The following is a 25369-nucleotide window of genomic DNA, read 5'->3' on the forward strand; positions in this document are numbered from 1 at the left end:
AAGAGCCACATTTTCATCATTACATCGTCGTCTCTGCACCATTATTTGGTGAGCACTTGAGTTCAAATGACAAGCCCTAACATGGTTGTAAATACAGTAAGTTCAGACATTTGTTTTTAGTCTAATTCCAATCCACACAATTTAAAACAAACTTGTTTTCTGTTTTTTTGTGTGCATGTACAAAGTAAAGCCACGGGTTATTGGGTTTGCAGAGTGCAGTCCTTTCACTTCAGTCTTACAGTTGCTGCCAGTGACTCAATACAGAGTGCCCACATGTACCATTAATCACTGTCATCAGAGGTCGTCAAACACTCCTCCATCTATTCAATCAATTCATTTTTGCTGCGGCACTTGATAACACATTTGCCTCTCCAGTCAGAGCAATTTCTTCCCACTCCTTTACCCCTGACCGAGCTCCCCAGCACCTATTGAAAAGTTCCCTTCGGCTGTACAACAGCCTCAACAGAACTTATGCTTGTCAGTGAGGTAATCAAGTTTGGTCTTTTTTCCCCTGAAAGAAAATTGATTAACTGAGGGTTTTCCTGTTGAGATTAAACGTCATGTAGCCAATGCTGTGTTGCTGCTTGACGGACGCAAAATAAATGCAGACTACATGAGAAGCTAAAAGTGGATATGTAACAGCGACCCCGTGATGCTTTGTTCTCTCGCATGAGTAGGATGCAGAGGAGGCGAGGAAGCCCTAAGTAAGAGTAATCCATGGCCCCTTTGGAACAGTTACAGGGTAAATCGATCATGTCTGCGATGGAGGAAGGGAATTCAGAGGAGACAGATTACAGATTACACCACTTGATTTATGAAACCTGTAAAACAGACATTCCATTAAAGAGGAATATGTTTAAAAAAACGCAACCTGGCACCGAGGATTGAGTTTGACTGCTTTAGGGCTTTGGAGTTTAGTGCTAATTCTCAGAGGCTCTGAAACCTTAAAACACTGCATGGACCTGCAGTGTTCAGCATAGACACACTGCGTTGTTAATGTTTCCATGACAGATGGATCTCTACCTACAACATATTTAAAGTTTATCCCTCTGGATATGCAACTGCATAAGAGTGCTTATTTGCAGAATAAAATGCATTAAATGTTGGCCTGCTGGGGCGGAGATGCAGACATTTAGCGTGATCAGCAGGATTGATTTGCTGATAAACATATGTGAATTACACCGTGAGTCACCAGGGGCCCTGTGATTAGTCAGCAGTGAGGGCCTGCTGAATGCAGACACATGGCCCACTCAGATGGATAAAGTATATGCCGTAAGGTGATGTGAAAAGACATGTGGTGTCCCTTTAGTGTCACACAGTGAGGAATATGTGGGTAATTTCAGCCTGAATAATACTGTAACCAATGATCCACTAATGAGACAGTACATTAAGTGGACTTTGGACAAACCACAAATGGATTGGTATCAATTTCAGCTCCAACTGTGGACAGATACATAGACAGTCCCGGCTCTAAAAATGATCACTGAAAGCCAAAGACAGGTCTATATTTAGTTTTCATACCATTAAATCACATATGTGCACGACATATCTTCTTGTGCAAATCCACAGTGAGGCAGATGTCCACCCAGCATGAAAACAAGACCTTTCACAAAAGCGGTAAGAAGAAGGGTGTAAGTGAAGCGGTAAGGAGAAGGGTGTGCCAGTGACAGACAGATTGTCTCCAGACAGGAATACTTAATGAATCACCTTCAGTGCAGGACGTCAACAGCTGGACCAAAATACAGGATGAGATATAATAACGACACAGGTTCAAATAGGTGAAACTCCTTAAAAAATAGCTTTTTTACTTTTGGTTTGAAGTTCTACTGAAATTGGACTGAGTATAAACTACAAGGCATCCTTTTAAAATGGTTCCAATCAATCCATCCATCCAAAAAAATTAAAGTCTGCAGACAGAGAACCATATGTCGTATTTTGAGGTTTATTTCTAAACTTAATTATCTAAAGTAATTGTTTCCAAAGTGGATGCTGTACAAAATCAGCTTGTTTTTGAATTATACTGCATTACACTTTTATTGCACTACTATTATCATTCTCACATCATTATCATTGTTATCATTATGTGTATAGCTTATTTTTTGCTTTTTACGTATTTTTTTAAATGTTCCAGTGTTGTGTTGCTTGTTGACTGTGCTACACTGCAGGCATCTGCAAATTGCCCCTTGTGGACAAATAAAGTGTTTTGAATTGAATTGAGAATTGCTGGCAGCAAGAGGCTGCAAGATTTGTGCTTTTACATTTATTTGGTCCCTGTTCAATAATGTTTAATCACCTAATCAGCCTGATCACTAGGCTAAAGTTAAATTAACTGCAACTGATATTACATTTTCAAAAATGTCAAACTAGAAGACATTCTCTTCATTTTAAACACCTCTAAAAGGGCACTGTGGAAAGTATCAATTACTCATGAAACTCATATTTATGTGGCAAACAAAGATTTTCATTAAAAAAATGTTAAATCTTAGTTCAGTGGTTAAATGGACAGCTTTGTCAGCAGAGGTGTCAATAATATCCCAACATTTTCTAGCATTCATCTAGCATCAAGCCATTCAAGTTTGTATTTGTCATTTACTTCAGTTTCATTTATAAGTAGCTGCAAATAATTAATATTAATTCTGTAATGTACTAAAATACTACTAATACTACTGAGTTGAGCTTTCTGCCATACAGGAAAGAGTTCTCATTATTTTCTGGGCATTTTTGCCTTTTAACTGACAGTGAATTATAGAAAGGGCAGGCAGGAAATGTGGGACGTTGGATTCAAACCCGGGACGTTGCAGTTCACTTGTCTCAAGTAGCCACCAAGCCACCATGACTCCCCTACACTTTTAAGGAATTAAACCATTATGTTTTTCATTTGCATAAAAAATCTATACACACTTGAGAGGCCCGCAGCTAATTTGTTGCTTGGTAACAGTTTGTCTAAATCTAAATTGCCTTTTATTGCTTTTTTGTTGTTGCATCAGCCACATACGTAATATTTTCGATGAATAGTGCAAACAGGAAGACCTTTCAGAAATGACAGCGTATTCAGTAACACCAGATAGCATTTTGGAAGCATGGCAACATTTATATTAATTATACTTAAATTATATATTAAGTGTTGTATTGTCCACCTTCCCTTTGCAGTTCTGTCCATTGCCAAAGGGCTGTGTGCTTGCCAATGTTTAAGGTCACACTGTCAACTGTGCAACCACAGGAATTTTTGTTTTCAGTGATGTAAATACAGACTTATGTAGACACTGACCATTTATATAGATTGCAGATGGATAAATCTGTAAATCTGTAATAAATATAAATAGTTAATGGTTTAATGAACTGCAGTAGTGGAAAAAAAAAAATCACACAAACTACATACTATCCATTTCATACTACAGAAAAAAATTTGACATGAATGCTTTAATCAGGAATCACTTTTTTTCCATTCTTGTAAATTAGCTATTTTTAGCTATTTTTTTCAGAAAAAATAGAAATAATGAATCAAAGTGCGCTTGAGTTGCTAGCACTTTTTTTTTAATCTTTAAGGACTAGAATTCTTGATTCATTTAAGGGCTAAAGAGATAATTATGTGAGGGTAACACAGTAATACCTGCCAGGAGTATTTATTGCACAGAGGTGACTTAAAGCAGTCCTAGACTACCCTGAATCCTGGTCGACAGGCACAGTAAATCTAAGCAAATTGACCTTAATGGACCTGGGGGAGCAGAGATCACAGCGGAGATTTAGGAGGCCCAAACGGCAGCTGGAAAATCTCCTCTACACCAATGTGTGCATGTGTGTGCGAGGTGTATTACAGTGATTTATTCCACCAACCCCTGCATTCATCAGGTTAAGGTACATGTATGTGTATGTTTAAATGAAACAAACTTACACCATTCCACATTTACAAGAATAAAAATATGAACTACTAAATGCAGTCACAGATCATTGCTATGAAGCAATAGATGTACAAAATAGCTAAACATGCATGTTTACATTATTCTTAAGTTGTAAAAAAACAAAAAATTTAAATGCTAGGCAACTTAAGGAAAAAAAACCCAAATGTAATTTACATTTAAAAGGCTGTTAGGAACAGAGTCAGAGCAGATGCATTTTCTCAGCAAAGGTCAAACAGAAAAGGGTATGAATGCAGAACAAAACCAGGGTCATATGGGTCATGTGATGTGGTCAGTGGGACCTACATTAGCACTACATTATCACTCATCATTTAGAAGATAATCATAGGATGATTATTAGACATCCAGAAGAATGGATTATATAGTATATAATGGATAATATGCTCTATGTAGTAGCACATATAGTAGTATATGTGAGGGGATTTGTTAGAACAGAATTAATTTAATTATAGTTTGATATTTGCGTACTTGCCTATAATTAAATCTTTGGAAACAATCCTTTTATTCTACACTTCTTTTTCAAATATAAAAGATAAATGGTGATATGAATGGCATACACTCCCGTTTCATATTCATGTCATGCACCTTTTTCTGTCTGCATATCTGCTAAACTGCTGTTTGCCCCTAACTCAACACACTGCAGGGGGAAGAATGCACCACGGCTAAAGAAAGGTAACAGAAATCAGACCTGACCTTATGTTTGTGCATGGTGAACAGGAAGACACCATCCTGGCCTCTCTCCTGGCTCTCATGGCCTCTCTTCACTCACTGTCCCGCTGTTTCGTTGTCAGATTGTCCCTTGTCTGGCATGCTGTCATCATCACCCAGCCTCATAAAATGCTCCTCGCTGTCCTCTCTTACACAGCACACCCGAAAACCAGTTGGAGGAAAAATAACGTCACCGGTCCAGACAATGAAAGTTACAAACAGAGGTGATACAGACGACACTTGTTTATCTAAAATGCCTCTTCAGAAGCCACAGGATGTCCAGACAGACCGGATGTCACTATCTCGGTACAGATATATCTAAACCATTGCTCTGTTCCTTGCTCCTACTGTATTTTCTCACAGCTTTTGTCAGACCGCCACCTTTACATCCTGTATTTTAAATACAGTGAGTTTCAGTTCCAGGTGGTTCACAGCCTCGCTTCATACCGCATCAGCTCACATCTGCTTCGCTGAGCCATGGATGAGCAGTTGTACGAGGGAGGACGGGTCAAGGATGTGAGTGCTCTGATTGGCTGGCTAGCGATGGTGTGTGTGTGGGAAGGTCCCTTTGGTAGGCTCCCTGAGAACGGCTATGCTCGATAAGGGTGGTCCTTCAATCTCCTTTCCTCCTCTCCCCTGATTTATCAGCCTCCCTCCCCTGGTCGCTCTCCTTCACTTTCTCTGTCTCTCCTCCTCCTCTGTCTTCCCGTCTGCGCTGCAAGCTGCAGGCACGCGCTCGCCGTCCTCGATCAAAGCATCACGGCATCTCTGTGAGGAGCCAGAGCAGTGATACAGTGGCTGTGCGCACACACACACACGCACACACACACACACACACACACACACACACACACACGCACACACACACACACATGCAGTCACATGAATCTGGAGAACGGATTGAAACTACGTCAGGAATTCATAGCATCTTGCAGACATACAATAACCACCCTGGCTGAGTGCCTGACCCAGATTTACAAAACAACACACTTGCATGATCATCATCATCATAACCATTGGATGTAATGATATGATCTTGCGTGCAGCTGGAGCTGGACCTGGTGTGTAACTCTAGGAATCACTAAAGAAGACTGCCCATGGGCATCACAGACATGTGAAGAGATTCGCAAGAAATAATCTGAACTAAAGGAAAAAAAAACTGTATTAAGACCAACAAGGTGGCTGTCGGCATTGGAGCTGGAATGCACATTTTTTAAAGGGATAGTTCGGCATTTTAGTAACTATGTTTATTATGTATGTTTTCTCAGTACAAAAGGTAACAAAATCTGCCCACAAGCTTCTCTAAAACTCACCAATTAATATATTATATCTTGTTTTTTAATCATACAAATATTTAACAAAGCTATAATAAGGAATAAAGTTGTCTAATATTGGCCTTTAATAAATCACATTTTGTCAAATTTTCACTACTGCATAAACTATGCTTGAGTCTAGCAGTTATAAAGAACATTCCAACAGGGTTTTGGATGAGATTTCAGTCTGTACCAGATATGAATACTTTTTGAACTACTCTTTAGTACCTCAACATCTGTGGTCTGGCCCCTTGGGTGATCTCGGGTGAATGATGCTTGACTGTATTGACATGTGAACAACACAGAGGGAAAAGATGTATCGATAAGTGCCTTTCCTTGTTTGAAAGTCATCAAGGACAAGAAACGGGTACTCGTCCGTATCATTTACTCAATATAGTATGTAGGATCCGTGCTTTTTTTGAGGCTCCTGCACAAAGTAAACAGTAAGATCAGATTATGCTGACTTCCGTCAATGGAAGCTAATGTCTCAAACCACAGACGATGATCGATAATCCGGCAATCGAGATGGAGGAAGAGCAATGAGGACATTGGAATGATGACAGAAAGTACAATCAAGGGCTGTCTGGGAAAATCTCAGCAGCAGGACTACTGTGCGTGACATCATAAAGACTAGATCGATTTTTGGCACATACTCAAAACCACTTATTTACTTCCTGTCTTATAGATACCCAGACAACAACTCTTATTTCAAAAATGCAAACTAGGAGTTTCCCATTACTTGCATCCTGCCCACTGTGGCCAGAGCCAGAGAGCTTTTTGCATGTATTATTTACAGTTGTGTGACTCATGACCACTTTGACAATACCTGCAGTGGGGTTACAAAGGATACAGTAACTAAACAAGAGATGTGCTTAGAGAAGTGTGACACGGATGATTTAACATTATCTGGATGCAGATCCACCAGATGTATCATACTATTAATACTGCAGTATGAAAACAGCTATCATATGGAATTTAGTTTCTGTTATTATATACACAGTAGATCTTAAATGTTATTTCCATGTTCTGAAAGGCTGCACTATTGTCGCAGTTTATTTTGTTTTATTACAGCACAATTATTTGAGGCTGACTCACATTTATGTAGTATTTTATGTAGTATTAGCTCGTCATCAGCCTCTCATTAAAAAAAGCAGTTCCTTGTCCAGACTGATTTGTGATCAGACTGGTTAAGTATAAATAGCAAACAGTTTAATTAGCATTTTATAAGTGGCTAATACTAGCTCAGTTAACCCTTTACAATCCAACCACTACATTTTCCCAGTTTGATTACACTCTGTTGATCTTACTCGTACCAGCTTTTAACGGAAGTGTTAACTCCATGGTAATATGTGTAATTTAAGCATTATTGCAAAATAATGCAGATGACGTGCTGTGTAGTGTGTGCTCTTTCCTGTAACAAGAGGGACTTTGGGAAGATGCACTTGACAATCGGACTCCAGTTTTTTTAATAAACCACTAAGAAGGACTTTCACAGTTAGTAAAGTCTGTGAGGTGCAAGGGAAGCCTAATTTGGAATTTATTGATACATTCCTGCATTAGCATTCCTAGATGATGCTTTATTAATTATATACTAAATTAAATAAAAAGCATCATCTCAATTTCTGCAGCACAACTGAGCCACCTATCTATCAAAGAGAAAAAATATTTTTTCTGGCTTTGTATATAACTGGATCCTATGTTTCCATTCTGCAGCAGAGAGCTACTGCAACAAGAGCCAACCGGAATGTAAAAACTGAATTTCCCTCAATTTTCCGAAATAAGCACAGCTAATGGCTTAAAAGACCAAACCTAAAATTACATTCACTGCTATAAAGTAATCACAAAGAAAAACATACAAACAGCAGAAACAGACTTTACAGTGAAGTTGTTACAAATGCATGTGGGCTGCAGATCATTGTGTACACAGAGAACACAGACCGGATTCAGTAAACCATGACTTGGTTGTGCGTTGGAGTACAGAGACTCCTAGTGGTTCAAACCTGGTTAGGCCTGCTGCTCACCCAACTCGCATGACTGACCACTCAAAGCATACCAAACCAGACACACACATACCAGAGCGCGCACACACACAAAAACACCAAACTAACAGTGTCCACTCAGCTCAGAAAATGTGCCAGACAAACACCACTTCTCCTGACTAATCACTGCACGCATAGTGCACATCACACACACCCGCCAAAAAGCAAAGAGCTGTCCTGGTTACAGCCTCGCAGCGAGCCGTGACTGTCGCTTCTCACAGCTACACTTCATCTTGAATAATGCACAATATGAGATCAATACTGAGGTACCATTATTAAAGCCATTCTCCTTTATTTTTTCAGATTATTATTGATACATTATTCCAGCATAGACAGCCAGAGGAGACCCTTGAGACAAAACTAAGCATCAGAACGATGTGCCAAATGTTTTGTACATTCAGAGTATGACTTTTGCAATACTAAATCAATTCATATTCATGTTCTCCTGCACCATATGAAGCATGGAAGACCATACAATTCCTATTTAAAGGATTTCTCAAGCAGTGCCCCTTAGACTAAAAACGTCATTAACTCACCTTTTCAGCTTGTGCCTTGAACCCCTTCCCTTCAGGACTGGCACAGTGCCTCTTGTGACAGCAAAGCCCTTCACACCCTTAAGAATCAAGTGTCTGTGCCCGCAGTGTGTGTCCACAGTGCTGACCTGCCACAGGCCGGCTGGCTAAAAGACTAAAAAGCTCCACAATAGTGTCCAACTCACAAAGCCCTGTTTGTGTCTGATGTTGTTTGTCCAATAAAAGCAAACAATGGCATTCCATGGCTTGCAACTGTATTCACTGCCGGCCTCTCCAAATGTAAAGCGCATTCAGACACCTTGGTTGGCGGACAAAGCCATGAATCTGTGTCACATGCAGGGGTGGGCGGGCCGGGGCAAATGGGGTGACAGCAGGGCCAGCCCCACTCTACCCTCCATAAGCCCACCAGCACCCTTGTGTAGATAAAAGAAGAGTGTGTTGAGCAGTCAGAAAGTAGACTTACCTGATTTTGTCCGCTGCACTGTCAGACCTGCACAGAAGAATAGAGGAAATTCAGTCACAGGGTAGTGAATCCACTATTTCAGTTTCAATTCTTGTTCGCTGTACTGCAACTTCAAAAACCACTAACAATAGTAATGAGGAACACTATCTTGAGCCCAAGATTTATAATTTTAACGAACATATAGACAATTGTTAAATGGTTTATAACAAATTATAACATACTATATGAAGTTGTCAGCAGATTCAGTATAATGTTTTGAGTTTATCAAAGCCTTAGTAGACAACTTTAACTTCTCCTATCCATTACTGGTATATAACTAGTTATTGCTTGATAACATAACATTCATTATCCAGTTATGAATGCTTCATAGGAAGAATTGTAATTGATGAGAAATGCATTAATAAAGACTTAAAAATGCTTATAACTACACTGTAGTGTTTTATACAGTGCTAATGTACTGCTTGTATCTGTGGTGTTAGCATTTACTGTGCATGCCTTTAATGGACAGACTTTCACTGCAGTTATATAAAGATATACAACACACTATAAAGTGACCCTGTGATGGCATGTCTCACAGTGTGTAATCCTGATTCACAACTCACAATCATGTGCTGCGTCATCTTCACTGATGAGTCATGTTACATGTCTTAGCAAAGTCACATTGTGATATTACATAACTCTATCTGCAGTTATAGTGAAGGAGTTGAACTTAGCAGAAGCCTCAGATGTAAATTTGAGAAAATGACAGCAAACGAGCAAACTTGTTGTCATTTCATCAGTTTCTCTACCGAACCATCGCGGATGCCCTGATAGACTGGCAGCAGCAATAATCACGGCTAGTGGTACATAACAGCCGGCAGCCTGCAGTGACTTCACCAGAAAATGCAGCTGCACGCAGCAAACTGAGCCAACTGCAGCACACACACACAAACAGACAGACGCAGTGAGAGTCATGAGAGCAAAAACAAGACTGACGGACATGGAGACGGTGAGACAAGTAGAGTTCTGGAGAGGCAGCGGTGCAGAAATGCAGCTGTTTTACCTGCAGAGGAGACATGACATTCCGTGCCCTCTAAAGCCGGCTACAGAACGCTGCTCTCCCTGCAGCTGCTGCAGACGCCCCTCACTAGCTCTCACCAGCACAGCAAAGACAAGAGCGGCAAGAAATCCCATAGGTTTGACAGTTACTGTTCCTGATTCGCACGGGTGGAGACGCAGAGCGAGAAGAGAATGCAGGAGGGAGAGCCAGAGAGAGAAACATGGAGACGAGTGCAGGACAGAGCGAAAGAGTGGAGGTGTAGAGAACAGAGACACAGCTGAAGGCAAAGACAGCTAAGTGGGTGGTTGTTGCGAAGCTTCAAGAGGATTCCTACACGTTTTCCAGTTCAGAAATTTCTACCTCACTACTTTCTTTTTTTTTGATACATGAGGTATTACTATTAACATCTGTTTGATGACAAAATCAGCAGTAGCAGCTTCTTCTGCGTATCCAGTAACTATTTAACTACCAGAATAATCCCATTTTATATTCTATTTTTTGACACATTTTGCTATCTTTTGCAATTAATAATAAAGCATAAAAATGTGAGATTACCCTGTAATTTCTTGTGTTGTTTTAAATTTAAATTCTGTTGGCTGCTAGAGTGTTTAAGAATAATATGCCATGCCAGTACTACAGACCTATATAATTAAGTACTGACAGTACAGTAGAGTCTGTTAGCACCTTATCTAAAGAATTTGGCTGTGTTCTGGTGTACAGGTCGTCCTTGATCAAACAAGGCAGGTGGTAATCTAGGGTGTCATAGCGACCTACTGGTTGGGACGCATACCATGTAACAGCAATGTCCCCGGTTCGATTTCAGCCTGTTACGTTCTCTCTCTCACCGTGTTTCCTGTTTGTTTCTGCATCTGTAGAATAAAGGCTAAAATGTCCATAAATGTGTTAGAAATGTTAGCACTAATCTGAATCTGATACTTCCAACACTTGTTTATTCATTCAACATCACAGCATGTATGTGTCAGAGGCTAAATCTGTTTCTTATTAGCTGTATAAAAGCTTTACAAGCACTATCTTATTAGCAAATCAAACACAAATCCGGCTTCTTGATTCCCACTTTTGACCTTCACAGAACAGAATTTGACAAGGCTAGTAGGCGTACACACACACACACACACACACACGTAACGAATTTAATGTCCGGGCCTGTCACCGGTGTTCGTGACAACTGCATCATTCTCCAAGGTGATAAAGAGCTAATATTGCTGCCTGCCTCTCAACTCAAACTGAGCTATGAGAAGCAGAAACACTAATCACTGTACCAGTAGTTACACATTGCTACTGTTACTTGACTTTAAACTGTAAAATACCTTGAAAAAAGGAGGTCTATATATTGACAAAAAAAAGGGCCACAAAAAAGTGTGGCGGTTACAACTTTGTGGATGTTTTACAAGCACAGAATGAGTCTCTTCTGAGGCTAATCTTGGTAGCTGGTTGAGAGCTAAGAAAAAAGTGACAACATCAAAAGTCAGAAGTAAACAGATGATGTAACACAGCAATGCCTTTGTCTGACCATGAACACCAGTATGAAGAGGAAGTGCCCTCTGGTGGAGAACGCATGCAAGAAATGGACAGATGTGGCCGGAAGTTATGGAATACATTGACATTTTGAGTTGTCTGTTGATTATTCGTCCTTCTGCCATGTGTCTACATGTGACATGGTGGGATAGATATACACACAGAACACGCTCTATGTAACCTGACTTTATAATAACTCTATAATTATATTTAAAAAACACACAAATTGTCAGTTTCAATGTATATTTTCAGCACTCAGTTTGCAGAATGACCAGTCACTTCCTGGATTTAACCCTCTGATTACACATTTTCCATTTTTGCTCAAAACACAACTCCCATTTTGGAGTAGTTTGTAAGCAAAAACTTGGGAACTCCAGACTACAGTGGCAACACACACACACACACACACCAACAGCTATTCATACATGCTCACCTCTCCTCTCGGATTAATGGAGTCAAGAAGCGGCTGTTGTCGTCTTCATGGCTGCTCTGCTGGCTGCTTTGCTGGCTGCTCTGCTGGCTGCTGCGTGGCAAACAAGAGAGAAGTAAGTTTCAGTAAAGCGCGCTTCCATTAAACTGAAAAGTAAATCTGTATGTTACTGTATGTTATGTACAGTAAGAAAAGCCTTATTGTGAGTAATGTCATGAACCAGGGTCTTTCCTAATTGATCCTGCAAACAAGAAACACTACAGTAAGTGAAAAACATGAAAAATAAAGCATAGCATACAGTAAATAGACCATATTATATAAACTCGACAGCTTATTTTTACACATAACTCATTTCCAACTGTTTTGTACTACATCATCTTGGGCCCTGTAGGGCAAAAATGTCACAGTTTCTGTCACACTGCCATCGATCTGTTGCTGTTAGACCTACCATCAGCTGTCCACAACAGTGCAAATTAAGTGTCAAATATATATAGCAACTGTCAACATGCACACGACAACTTGTTCCGTTTTGCAAGTAGTTGTGTAAGTCCTGGACATGCACATATCCAGTAATAACACTAGAGGGGGCTATATGACACAGGCTGTGCCAAAGATAGAGCTTCTGATAATACAGTGAGAGGGTTGCAGATTTATAAATGAAAGTATGAATTGAGAATAATTAAACAAAAAAAGAAAACAAAACTGAGGTTTGTTCACACCAAGAAATAATTTGAAGTGATCATTGACTCCCACTACTATTCAATAAATAATGCAAGTTCAACTTTATTTCTTATCTCGTTATTTTCCTTGTTCGTTGTTATTAAGCAGAGTTGAAGTTTTAGCACATATGAATGATATCACAGAGGCTTGCCCGTCACTTTTTTCACAAGGGATGATTTCCCTATTTTAAGATTCTGCTGTCATCCCTGTCCACACACTTTGACATTTAAGAATAAAGCCAGTCTGTTGGGAAAGGTCTTCATTAATTCACACTCTAACTCTGCAGGACGCTATAATCCAATTCCAACAGCATCAATTCTCTGCACCGGGCCTGAGGGGACACTGCAACGTATAAAAATGCAGATTTTGGGAGGTTGAGAATCATTTGGTGCACTGTACTGTAGATACACTCTGAAAATAGTTTTTAAATTTTAATAGTTATCTCTGTAGTTTGGTATACTGTATTCATTTCAGTTATACTGTAGTCTATATACAGCGCCCAGTCATATAACCTTTTATTAAGTCTTAAAATCTTATTTTCCTTAAAAGTGAAATACTCAGTACTGATATATCTTTATTTATTTGGAGTATAGATAGCCTGAAGAACATCTGAAACAAACCTTACTACCTACTCCACAACTGAGTTTTTCAGTCTTTCAAAGAAAATATAATTGTGAATGTGAATATTAGATTCACTGACATGTTGAGATCAAGAGTTGGCAGGGTGTCTCCAGGTAATAATCAGCTTTAAAAAAAAATCATATATTGTAACTACAGTGAAATATACAGTAACTGCATTAAGGTTGAAACATGTTTTCATCATTGACTCTAAAGGTTAGAATTCAAATGGATCTCAGAGTGCCATTTGTACATTTGAGCAGATGGGATTGATACATATGAAACTGATTTGCTAACTTTGTGTCATAACACCACTCTTAATAGAATCAACATTGAATATTATTATTGCCCTTGGTAATCGTTGGGTTAATTACATTTTGAAGGAGGAAGCTGTTGTTCTATTTGACACTCGAAAGATATATATAAAGAATATCACCTCAGCTCCACTGCCTCACATCTGAGCTTATGCCTCCTATGCAGCAGGTACAGTGTCTGCAAGCTGTTCTCTCAGAGGGAAAACATATGCGCCATACAGGCAGATGTGTTTTTTTCAGGTTTATGCAAGTGTTTACACTTGTACCCCTGTCCTTTAGTGCATGCTTATTTGAAATCATGAGAACAGAAAGTTTACATGGCATGGGCCCTCACTAAATCATTCATCACTCATACACAATTGATGTAATATGCACTTTGAACATGATAGCAAGGAGGCGTAACAAAATGCAGTGCTGCTGATTTTAAGACTGTGTTGCACTGACAACCATCTATTATATTGTACAGAGCAGATGGTGAAATAAGCAGATCGTCAATAGACCAAATATGGATCTATTTTTATTATCATAGCCACATGGTCTTCAAACATTTATCTTATTATATAATTAAAGTAAGCTTTAAGTATTTACTGCATTTAGTTGGCATTGCAATAAATAAAGACAAACCTGGTAACTGTTACCTTTAGCAGAATAAAACTTCCTGATGATAACTTTTAACGTGGTAGATGGTGCCTTTTCATCCACTCTGATCTAATACTATACTGTGTCAATGTTGAGCATTGCAGAGATGCTTAAAAACAAATTATTTCGATACACATCTTTCTCTGTCTGTTTGAGGAACTGACAGACTTCGCTGAAATGACTTCAGGCAGTTATCAGTAACACAATCAATTTCTTGCTTTCCTATGTTGCTTTTTGAGAGGTTGTGTGTCTGAAACATTTAAAATGCTTGGCTGAGGTGGAAGCAGTGAAGCCTGGTGAAAGATATTGCACCACTTCCTCAAAATAGCCCTGCTCTTATCAGGCTGCAGAACAGCAGATTCCACTGTGTCTGCAAGCTTCTACTGTTCCCAGACGTGCCATCTTACACGCGCGCATGTGCACGCATGCACACACACGTGCTATACACCACGGACAGAAAGACAGAAAGAAGGCTAGAATGACAAGATTAAAATGCCAGCGTGACAAATGTGACTAATTAACCAACCACAGTGATAACTATGAACACAAGAGCTCTACAAAGAGTGACTCACTGACCAGAGATCAGACTCCACTTTGAGGTCAGAGAAGATTAAAATCAAAAATACTGAAACATTCACATGATTTTATCCCTGTCATCATAAACGCTTTATGGATTTAAACCAATCTGAGTAGAAAATTGCATCATGTTCCATCAGCATGAAGCAAAGCTGAAGCTGTATTGTAAGTATTTCATACAATTTCAGAACAAGTCAACACTGCTTCACATCAATTCAGTTTTAACAATTTTTCTTCTGTGTCTATAAGACCACACAGCCGTACTGATGCACCGCACTACACTTTTAACCTTTCAGCTTTATCTTAATGAAAATGTATTTGAATACTTACTGTGTTTTCATCCGTGTCCATGAGCAGAGGTCCATGTTAGCATAGTTCTCACTGCACTAGGCCCTCATAAACAGACCGCAAGTATAAATACTCTACTGTGTTTGTATATTAACTGGGCAACTTCTGCAAGTTTCAACCACATTCCCTCTATAAGCACCTGTGGGTACACCGCGTCAACTAACAATAATTTGTTGTGGTGTCACGGTCACAGTCATACAGTGACAAACTTGCTGTAGTTTAATTCCAATAATTGTTATCTTTGCTACTTAACTCTACTTTAGCCAAGTTCATAGAACATAAGAGCTCATTGCTTATTTTATTGGGACTGTTAACCAAAGCCACATAACTTTTCTTAGTTAGCTAATTCAGAGGGGCAAAGTGCAGGGCAGCCATGAGTGTCACCACTGCTGGAGGTAAAGGTCCCGTTTCGTGCTTAAAGGAGTGCAATAAACAATAAACAAATAGACAAACATTGTCAGAACAAAGTGAAGTTTAAGACTCAGTCATATGGTTGAAACTTTGATTTGGTTTTCTAATTGCATTAGCCATCATATCTATATCAGGCCTGAACTGATACAAATAAACAGGAAGTATGTCATACACAGAGTTAATATTTAAAAATGTGGTTTAATAGTGAATGGTTAAGGCCCAAAATCCCACAGGGAGAAGTGGGACAAAACAGATTCATTTACTCAAGTACTGCACTTCACTAGTATGTGAGTGTTTCTATTTGAGGCTGTCTTCTTTTCCTCCAGTACATTTCAAAGGGAAACACTGCAGTTTGTGCTCTGCTACATTCATTAGACAAATGTAGTTACTAGACTTCACCAATTCAAACCTTAAATTCAAAACACAATCTAATAATTCAATGTTTTTTCACCTTAAAGCTAGCGAGATGAGAACTCCAGCAACACTTGTAGTATGAAGAACAACTTTATTAGTTGACCAACGCGTTTCGGCATGTGGCCTTTCAGCTTGACGCCGAAACCTGTCGGTCAACTAATAAAGTTGTTCTTCATACTACAAGTGTTGCTGGAGTTCTCATCTCTCTAGACTTCTTCCTCTTTTCTGTGCACCTTGGAAGTAGGTGAAGTTGTGCCAGAGACCCTTACTCTGCATTTTCACCTTAAAGCTATAATATGTAACTATGCTGCATTAAAATGTCTAAAAACGATTAGACTTGTGTAATATTTTTTGTTGAGTTGTGTACTTACATTATCCCTCCCAAATGTTTCCAACAATTTTCAAACCCAAAGAAATCTGTCATTTCAATCAAGGTAACGATCTGTTTCATTTGATCGCCTGCCAATGGTGTCATACTCCTCTACCAAAGAGTATACACGCACAAGATGATAATCATCTTGTGTGCATGCATCTACATTGTGGCTCACAGCCTGGACGTCCTCTTTCCGTCGAACAGCGTCAGAGAAACACTAATTTTTAATGTGAAACTGCTTTATTCACTGTTTTTACTGGTTTTAATCACTGGGTCTGTTTGTTTTGGAGAGGAGGAGACCTCTGCGGATAATTCGGCTCCCAGTAAAAACTTCCTGAACGATGAACACTGAAGGAATCATAACTGGGAGAAGTTGGTTGTTTAAGAATGAAGACAACAACTCCCATGATCCCATGCTACTTCACAACATTATCAAACGTCTTTTGTTACCGTTTTGATTGAGAGACCCCTAGCAGCAGAAATTACATATAGTGCCTTTACAAATTTTACAAATTTGCGGATTATGCATTATTCAAGCTCATGGTAGAACAGCAGCAGCTTCATTGTACAGTCTGTATAACATCATCAGTAGGCGTGATCCTGTATACCTGCATATGTTCACATATGTTTATTGTGCCCTACAGGGGAACAGCCTTCGATTGACTGTCAGGTTGTCAAAAAATGCAAAATAGACAATGAAAAGCAATAACTATCCAGAAGACAGCAACAATAAACAGATGTGGGCAGAAATCCTGACATAATCGAAAACATCTATCTTCATCAGTGTGCAGCAGCACATTGTGTCCTTGCAACTTCACATGACAGAACCCGTTTGTTCTGCTTCATCAATAAGTAAGTGAAGCTAAACATTAAGATCTGGATTATTTATGTCACTCACACAAAGCCTTAAGCCTGTAGATTTTTTTTATATATGACATGCAGCTAGTAACAAGGAGCAGATTGAGGAGGAACCATGTGATCTTAACACCACAGTACAGTATTAAGCTGAAGAACAAGTCAGAGTCCACATTACACCCTGAGGGGGAGCCAGGCTATAGGATATAATGACAGTATTTCACACTCAAGGATGCTGTCGGGGTTATGCGTTCATGTGTCAGGAGAGATGGTGTCTTCAACTCAGAGAAAGACAACACATGGACGGAGTGAGTAATGAACCTGTTCCTGTCTGCCATCTGTTCCCAGTGATAACTGGCCTCATAGGATACAGCAAAGACAGAGGACAAAACACTGTGAGAAATAACTACTAGACATTCAATCATCTGAAATAACTGAACTTGTCATAGATTGTGATTCCAAAAATGATAAATGTGGGCCACATCTGATAACATTTCCCAGAACTCATTAGAGTGCAGTGTCACAGGAAAAAAAAGAAAAACACTTGTTCCGGCCAGCTTAGTATTTTCTTATCATGGTTGCAATTCTGTTTTGACTTTGTGGTCTGCACATATCCTCTATAAATGACTTCTTTGGCTTGCTAAGAAGCTTCAGAACGTCAAATAATTTCAGTTATAAAACATGGCCAAGTTATTTCATGTTGTTTCTGAAGATCTGAAGGCCTCATATCCAAATGCAAAGACTTCTGTTTGTGCTTACATTATGTTTTTCCATGATTCTAATTACAGTCCACAGAAATATTGGCTATTTTTTCTAAATTCCTTTTGTCTAGCACTATCATTAACTACTACTCCTCAGTCTGTAAATGCTCATTTGGCTTCCGGTGTTTCAATAAAGTCGGTCACTGAACTTATAAGGTTAAAAAAAACACCTATTTACTTCATTGACTCTGTGACCTTTCCTCTAGTGTCACCATCACATACTGTATCTCAGATGAAAGTATATCTCACAACCAGGCATCCAGGAGAAGGAAACATATTGATTTTGTAAATCCCATGAGCTTTCCTCTAGTAATACTGTCAGGGCAACCTCCTAAGTTTCAAATGGCCCTCCTGTATCTCCTGAGCCTTTTGTTTTAAATGCACACTGAAGCAACCTGTTAATTTTTGGACGCCTGGGCAGAGGTCGGCTCTTAAAGGGCATTCTCGTTAATATGTGAAACAGTTTTTGCTATGACGTATTGTTTTAGTCAGCAGCTCAAGTGTGTCAACAATACTCTACTTCAGTGAGGTTATAATCTAAACCTTAGCTGTGCCTGTTACAATGCCTGTAGGGGTTAAATGCGCATTGTGTTGCAGCCCCCAACAATCAAAAAACACAAGATTCAAGCCTACATTTGATTATAAATTGATTATCTTTTGATAGAAACATCTACATTCTGCTTTCTTAAAACTTGTGTCATGTGTCATTTAGGGTCTTATGGAAACAGGATGTCTTCCTGTACTTCACTCAAGTAAATCTGGTCGCCCTTCCAAATGACCTAAACATGCTACCACACCATAGGCCAGAAAATACTGCAGGGGAGTGCATCACATCCACGTGCATGACTCTACACCAAAAACACAATAACAGGCCTCAATTGTTAAAGGCAGGCTTTTACAAAGTGAAGAAGTTGTTTTGTGCTTCGTGGTGAACACAAGATTGCGAGAAGAGAAGCAGCTGAAAAAACATCACTGTAACTACCTATTGTATTAAATTGCGTGTAGTCATTGAGCTGCTTGCTGTTTAACCAGCATCACACTCTGAAAGGTGAAAAGAAGCCTTAAGCTAGACAGAAATCAAACTGTTCATCTCCTAAAATACCTGAGTTGACATGGCAACAACTTAACTCTGTGTGAGTTAGTGATACAACACATTAGTGCAGTAGCAAGAGCTTTGAAGCAGCATGGAGTAAGGAGGATGTGGGGAGGAGAGAGGAATGGGGAGAGGTGAGTAGGGAAGGCCCATACCAACCTGCTCTCACTGCCTTGCTCCTTCTTCTCTCGGACCTTCAGCCACTTCCTCAACAGGAAACGCTTGCGTCGTGGAGAGGCGCTGGGCGTGGAGCAGTTAGACCAGGAAGAAGGGGCGTCTTCATCGCTGGATGGTGTGATCTCAATGGAAGGCAGCTGAAGGTATTCCTTGGAGCCGGAGCGGGATCGGACTGTAAGGTGACTGCCGGTAAATCGCCCCCTTTCGGTTGCCTCCCTCTCACTGGGCACGTTTCTCATGCGGCGCATCTTGAAGCGCTTGCGGCGGAGTGTAGGGGTTGAGGAGCTGGATCGCATGGATCCGTCTGACACGACAATGTTTCCTCCATCCGAATATACCGGAGCATCGCTTGGGACGCTCACCTGGAGCGAAGGGGGTCTAAGAGTGTCACTCATGGTCCTGACTAGTCCTCTAAAATGCAAATACAGCCACTAAAGCACTACTTTTTTTAGATCCAAGAACTGCCGAATTTGCAGTTCTGCAGCTTGGAGGACTATGAACTACTGAAAAACTGAGTAGTTGAGCTTTAGTGCTGAACAGATGAGGCACAATTTAGATCCACGACAATCTCTGGTGGGCAAAACACAGCCCCCTCAGTTATTTATTTTAAAGCCCTCTTCACGTGCCAGCCAATGGTTTGAAAGAATGGCTGAGACGTCCTGATAGCAGATATCTTGGGTCTGACTAAGGTCTTCTGCTGCTCCTCAGCTGTTGGTTGATATGTATCAGTTCAGTTGCTGGCTGACAGACTGAAGAGCAGTCTTGTGGCAGTAAACTCAGTCTCTCAGGCTGGGGAGGAGAGGGCTGGATTAGATAACAAAGGGGACTTCTGTTCTGAGAGCAGCAGATGAAACATGTATAAGGCCTGTCAGTGAGTGTAACACAACTCCTTTGCTGGTCCTCCCCGGGGACTTACAGACCAAGTTACACACACACTCATTTACATGCCGGCTACGCTACTGTCCAAGCTGCCCAAGCTGTTACCTTAGCTGCTGTTGCCAGTGCTAAAGAGGAAGGCACCTACTATCAGCCCTTGAATAATGATGCTGATGTTCTGTAAAGGCTGGGAGGTCGTTTGTTGTTACTTCGTGCTCATTTTGATGTTGCTGCAGCTGAAGAAGACACTAATGGCGGCGTTTGTGCCCATGCTGGAGGTTGAGGTCCGTCTTGTGCCCCAGTGCGTCGTCTCCATGCGGTTACTGCCTACAGGTTAGAGGGAGGTGATAGGACTGCAAGGTACAGGCAAGGCTGAGGCTGATGATGACCAAGTTAAGCAGCCACACTACACACACACACACACATATAATCAAAAAGGCAGGTAAACAACACGCACACATACACAGGCGAACACTATGAAAACCAATCACAAGAAACAGACAGCACTTAGGATGGGATGCACAAACAAACACAAGCGCACTCACACATGGTCACAATCTGATCTACTGAACACACACTGTCCATATCCACCACCATGCACCAGCCCAAATTTATCAATCCCTAACACTTTTCTTCCCTAAAAACGCATTTCAGCGTATCACACAGATCTTTAAACCCTCCGTCAATATCCACAAACAAATCAGAGAAAATAGACAACCTCAATGTCTGAGTGGTGGCTAACTGCTTTATGGGTTAAAGGGCACCCACAAAAATGCCAAGACAACACCTGTCCATTTTGTAGGTGCAACTATCAAGAAAACAGCAGAAAAATAAAGTAAAACGGGAAAATGGGGCATTTGGAGAGGGGTGGGGGGTGTCAACCGTCACATAGCAAGCAGTCAGTGTTGAGTGGGAGATCCAGATCAAAATGGTGCAACACAAAGTCAACAGTAAACACAACCATCTGTTTTTCTCATAGCCTACGCTATTAGCATCACTAGAATAATTGTTCTGCACATATGGCTTTCTCAGCTGGGCATCTATGAGGTGAGAAACAAATAGAAGAGGGAATTGTTAGTGCGTGCCTACTGAAATACAAGAGAGCCATGTTTGCTAGGGCTGTCAACGAATATTCTAAATTCGATTATATAATCGAATTGTGAAAAAAACAAACAGAGATTTGAGAAAAAAAAGCTGCACTAATGCGGCTGCCTGCCTCGTGAGTTCTCGCGTGGGCCGCTGCACTGAATGCAATGTATGACGGACAGGAGTCACACAACATCACTTTCATTGATTGAAAATGAAATGTAGGTCAGGCTGAAATGAGCGAATAATTCAACAACAACCGTGTGGTAATGATGGCAGTGAGTTCACAGCCCAACTCAGCCTCAGAGAGGAACGCAACCATGCAGTAATCTAGCCTAGAGGAAGTGAAAGCATGGGGAGCCTTTTCTTAAATGGGACAGATAAGAAAAGGAGATGATCCAGGAGACTTGACAGAAGTGGGATTTGACAACTGCACTACACACTGTACTGTAAGGCCAAGGATAAATTACTCTCAAGGTTTCTGCCAGAGGGGTTTAAAACTGCAGCCAAGCATCTTAAGTGATTATAAAACCTATATCTTGCGTCCTGAAACTCAAAATTTAAAAATGGATTTTTTCTGCTTCTCGTCTATGTTCAGCTGAGATAAATTGTGAGCCACTTTCCGTCTTATGATCTAACAACATTTAACCTCTATCATTGTCATCTTTTTGGGGCGGCTGCGGTTCAGGAGGCAGAGCCAGAGTCCACTAATCGGAAGGTCAGTGGTTCGATCCCTGGCTCCTACAGTCCGCATGTCAAAGTGTCCTTGGGAAATATACTGAATCCCTAATTGCCCCCAAAGGCCGTGCCACTGGTGTGTCAATGTGTGTGAATCAGTATTAGATTAGATCTTCCGATGAGCAGGTTGGCACCTTGCATGGCAGCCTCTGCCATCAATGTATGAATGTGTGTGTGAGTGGGTGAATGTTGGCATGCAGTGTAAAGTGCTTTGAGTAATCAGAAGACTAGAAAGGCGCCACATAAATGCAGTCCATTTACGACCATCATTGTAGACAACAAGGTCAGGACTTATAATGGAGAGTTGAGCTACAATATGAGTCATTTTGACAGCGTTTAAATAAAAGTTTTCAATGGATACAACATTTTTCTATTTAAAAAGCAGGATCTAAACCAATCAGGCCCTGTCCCTATGATATTCATCTGTTTGTCAGTGTAGCCTGATCAGTTCTGTCAATTCAGCACAGAGAGCTGACAATCATCTGCTGCCATCAAAATATCATTTCAGGCATGAAGCAGGGCAGATTTAGTAATGGTTTTAACAGATACATGATGGCTGAGACTGCTTGAAACATGAGTTTCAGGAAGCTTCAAGGACCCTTTTTACTCAAGACGCAGTAACAACTACACATTGATCAGACAAATAGCTTGAATTTGAATTAATTTAGCAAGGGGGCAGCTTATGTATTTTTTCTACAACTCACTGTGAGGCTCTGTAGATATTGCTGTAAATTCAAACATTGTTATCAGTGCAATAGAGATAACCAGCCTAATATTACTGGTACACTTTGCGTCCATTCACAAATATTTGACTTAAGGCAATTGCACTGTTTAAAGGTCAATACTAATAAGCAGCAATATTGCACACTTTAATTCACATTCCTAGAACAAAAATAAAACCATTTATGACAGTTTCTTAATTAAAAAACATATATGTGTTTTTATTTCCCTTCCAACAAAACATCTTACAAAAATGTTTAATTTACAGAAGTTAAGATATTTAAGAACTAAAACTTTAGGAAGTTAAACTAAAACTTCTACCAGATTGGTTATTACTTAACCTGTGTTTTCTTTATTATGTACAAAATAAAACCACTACTAGAACCCAACCTTATTATAGCAGCTAATGCTTTAAAAAGTATGTATTCTTCTGAAATTGTCAATAAAAACACAAAGGTTTAACTCTTGCCATTACAAATAATGTCCTTGTATCTTATAAACTATGAGAAAGTGATAAATTATAGATAATAATGTACTATTTATTTATTTATTCCACATGCATTTTTAATCATACTGAACTCATTGTTTAATATTTATTATTACAGGTGTTATTAAATTAATTAGTGAAATGCTTTCTCATTGTATAAGCAGAAGTATTGAGGAAGCTCTAAACAAAAAAGTAGCAACTGCCGACACACAAAATATCATTTATGCATGTTCCATCATGCACAAACACACACCAACACAACAGCACACACTATGTGACCTGGAGGTGTGGAAATAGGGAAACATCATGAATTAATCATGTCAAGACAACGTTTCTCGTTACAGTTTCACACGTTCTAGTGGCCTCGGGTCATACTCTGGCATTGCTGGGCTCGGTGAGCAAGTGATGTCATGGCTGAGCATGCGGGCACTGCTGAGAATTTAGTGAAGTGCTGATTCAAGGCACTGCCATGGATTTGATATATTTAGACTGAATTAACATATTAGGATTTTTTTCATAAAGTTGTGTGTTAGAAAAGGAAAACACTGTGAAACACTGCACTCTAGCTGGAGACTGTGTTGATACACCTGTGCAGTGTAAGTACTCTTCATTAATATAAAAAAAAATAGAGTGCGCAGCAGGAAGAACCCTAATGGTCTAGCCATCTTGTGTCTCTGTGCCTTGTGCACTTTGCCATGCGCATGTTAGCAGAGTCAACAGATGGACCTACCACAGAGAAGCTTTGCTGTTACAGCTGAGACAGAGATCACAGTTTTCCATCACCGTGATGGCTACACAGCACACAACAACCGTGTGATTGCTTGCCTTTCACGCGTCATTACTGACCATCAAAGTTCTGCTCTATTGTTCCCTACCTCTCTATTCTTAGCACTGTGTCCCTGTCAGCACAATGTCAAAGACGGTGGGCAGATTACAGAGGCATGCTAATGCTGATTAAACTAACACTCATGAAAAAACATGCAGCATAAAGTGCTCTGATTAGACAAATAAATCCTTTACAAGGGCACCAAACTTACAACATCTGGGGATTGGGAAATCTCTTTCTCAAGTACGAAAATAACTTCTACAATTAAAAGGGTTCCTGTAACAATACTGAGGGTAAGGGAGTCTAACCCTTTTTTCCACCATCAGACCACAAATGTAGCAGCATAATTAAGGATTGCATTATTTTTATCTATCAGTGGAGGTACAGAATAACAAACTCTGGATTTTCTGTGTAGTCACTCAGGAAATCTCAGCCTATTCACTCATGCGTATAATCACAAAAATGTAATGACTATAATGTGATTGTTTGACTACAGCTGTGACACTGGGAGCAATATGAGGGCCTGCTATCAAAGCAGGTAGCCAAAACAGATTTTAAAAAATAATTTATTTAAACATGGAGGAGAGTGAGAGTTTTTACGTAATTTATTGTCTTCTCTTTGGTAAATAAAGTAGTGACAAAACATTGTAATGACAAGCGTAACCAGGCAACAGCACCATAAGTAAAACCTACTTCTTATGTCCACTAAACAGACTCAGAATCCACACTTTTTATACCAACCACAGCAAGTTTGGTGCTGCAGCAAATAAACATTTACAAAGTTAATAACATGATATCATGTATTTAGTGTTATTTATGTTAAAGATGAGAATTTCATTTAATCAATAATGCATATAAGAAAGAAACTGAGTGAAGTTTCATATGTGAAATGTGAGACCTCACCTAACAAAAGCACTGTTCTCAAAGGGAATGAACAAAAAAGGGGAGACAAATAAGATGAAACAATATTTCCACATAAAATATTTATAACTTGCCTCTGCATGATGTCGTTCTCACAGGCATGGTGCTATTGATGTACTAAATGTGGGGTCCATGCTAAACAACCCACTCCCCATATAAAACCTAATTGTTGAGTTATGAGGAGTGCATCATGCACCACACAGGACTTACAGTACAGTGTGTTATGATGCTGGTGGGATGATGGGAAAACATTACATACACTGTGAAGCTATGAAGACATTATAAACCCTACCCACGTACCTTTTCCTTTCCCTGTGCTAATCTACAGTGTAAATCTCACGAGCTCTACAGTCAGACTCACATTTGACCGCACACCAGCTCGCTGTAGAAAAGCATGAAAGAACACACTCTCTTTCTTTGTGGAGCCCAAATTCACTG

At 39.9% G+C, this 25369-nt stretch overlaps 1 protein-coding gene across 4 annotated transcripts in view; it reads right to left on the minus strand.

Moving 5' to 3' along the window:
- The window catches only part of gramd1bb (GRAM domain containing 1Bb), a 76001-nt gene extending 55501 nt beyond the window's left edge, over positions 1 to 20500 (minus strand). For 2 of the 4 annotated variants that reach the window (XM_044353466.1, XM_044353465.1), the window contains exons 1-3: positions 19260 to 20499; positions 11982 to 12071; positions 8974 to 9000 (exon numbers count right to left, since the gene is read on the minus strand). In XM_044353466.1, coding sequence (XP_044209401.1) covers positions 8974 to 9000; positions 11982 to 12071; positions 19260 to 19672 — 530 coding nt within the window. In that variant the 5' untranslated portion in view covers positions 19673 to 20499. Of the gene's footprint in view, positions 1 to 8973; positions 9001 to 11981; positions 12072 to 19259 lie in introns of all 4 variants that reach the window. The other 2 variants (XM_044353463.1, XM_044353467.1) reach the window with 2 other exon arrangements.
- Positions 20501 to 25369: the final 4869 nt, after the last annotated feature.

This window comes from Thunnus albacares, chromosome 6, assembly GCF_914725855.1.
Source record: "Thunnus albacares chromosome 6, fThuAlb1.1, whole genome shotgun sequence".
Taxonomy (NCBI): domain Eukaryota; kingdom Metazoa; phylum Chordata; class Actinopteri; order Scombriformes; family Scombridae; genus Thunnus; species Thunnus albacares.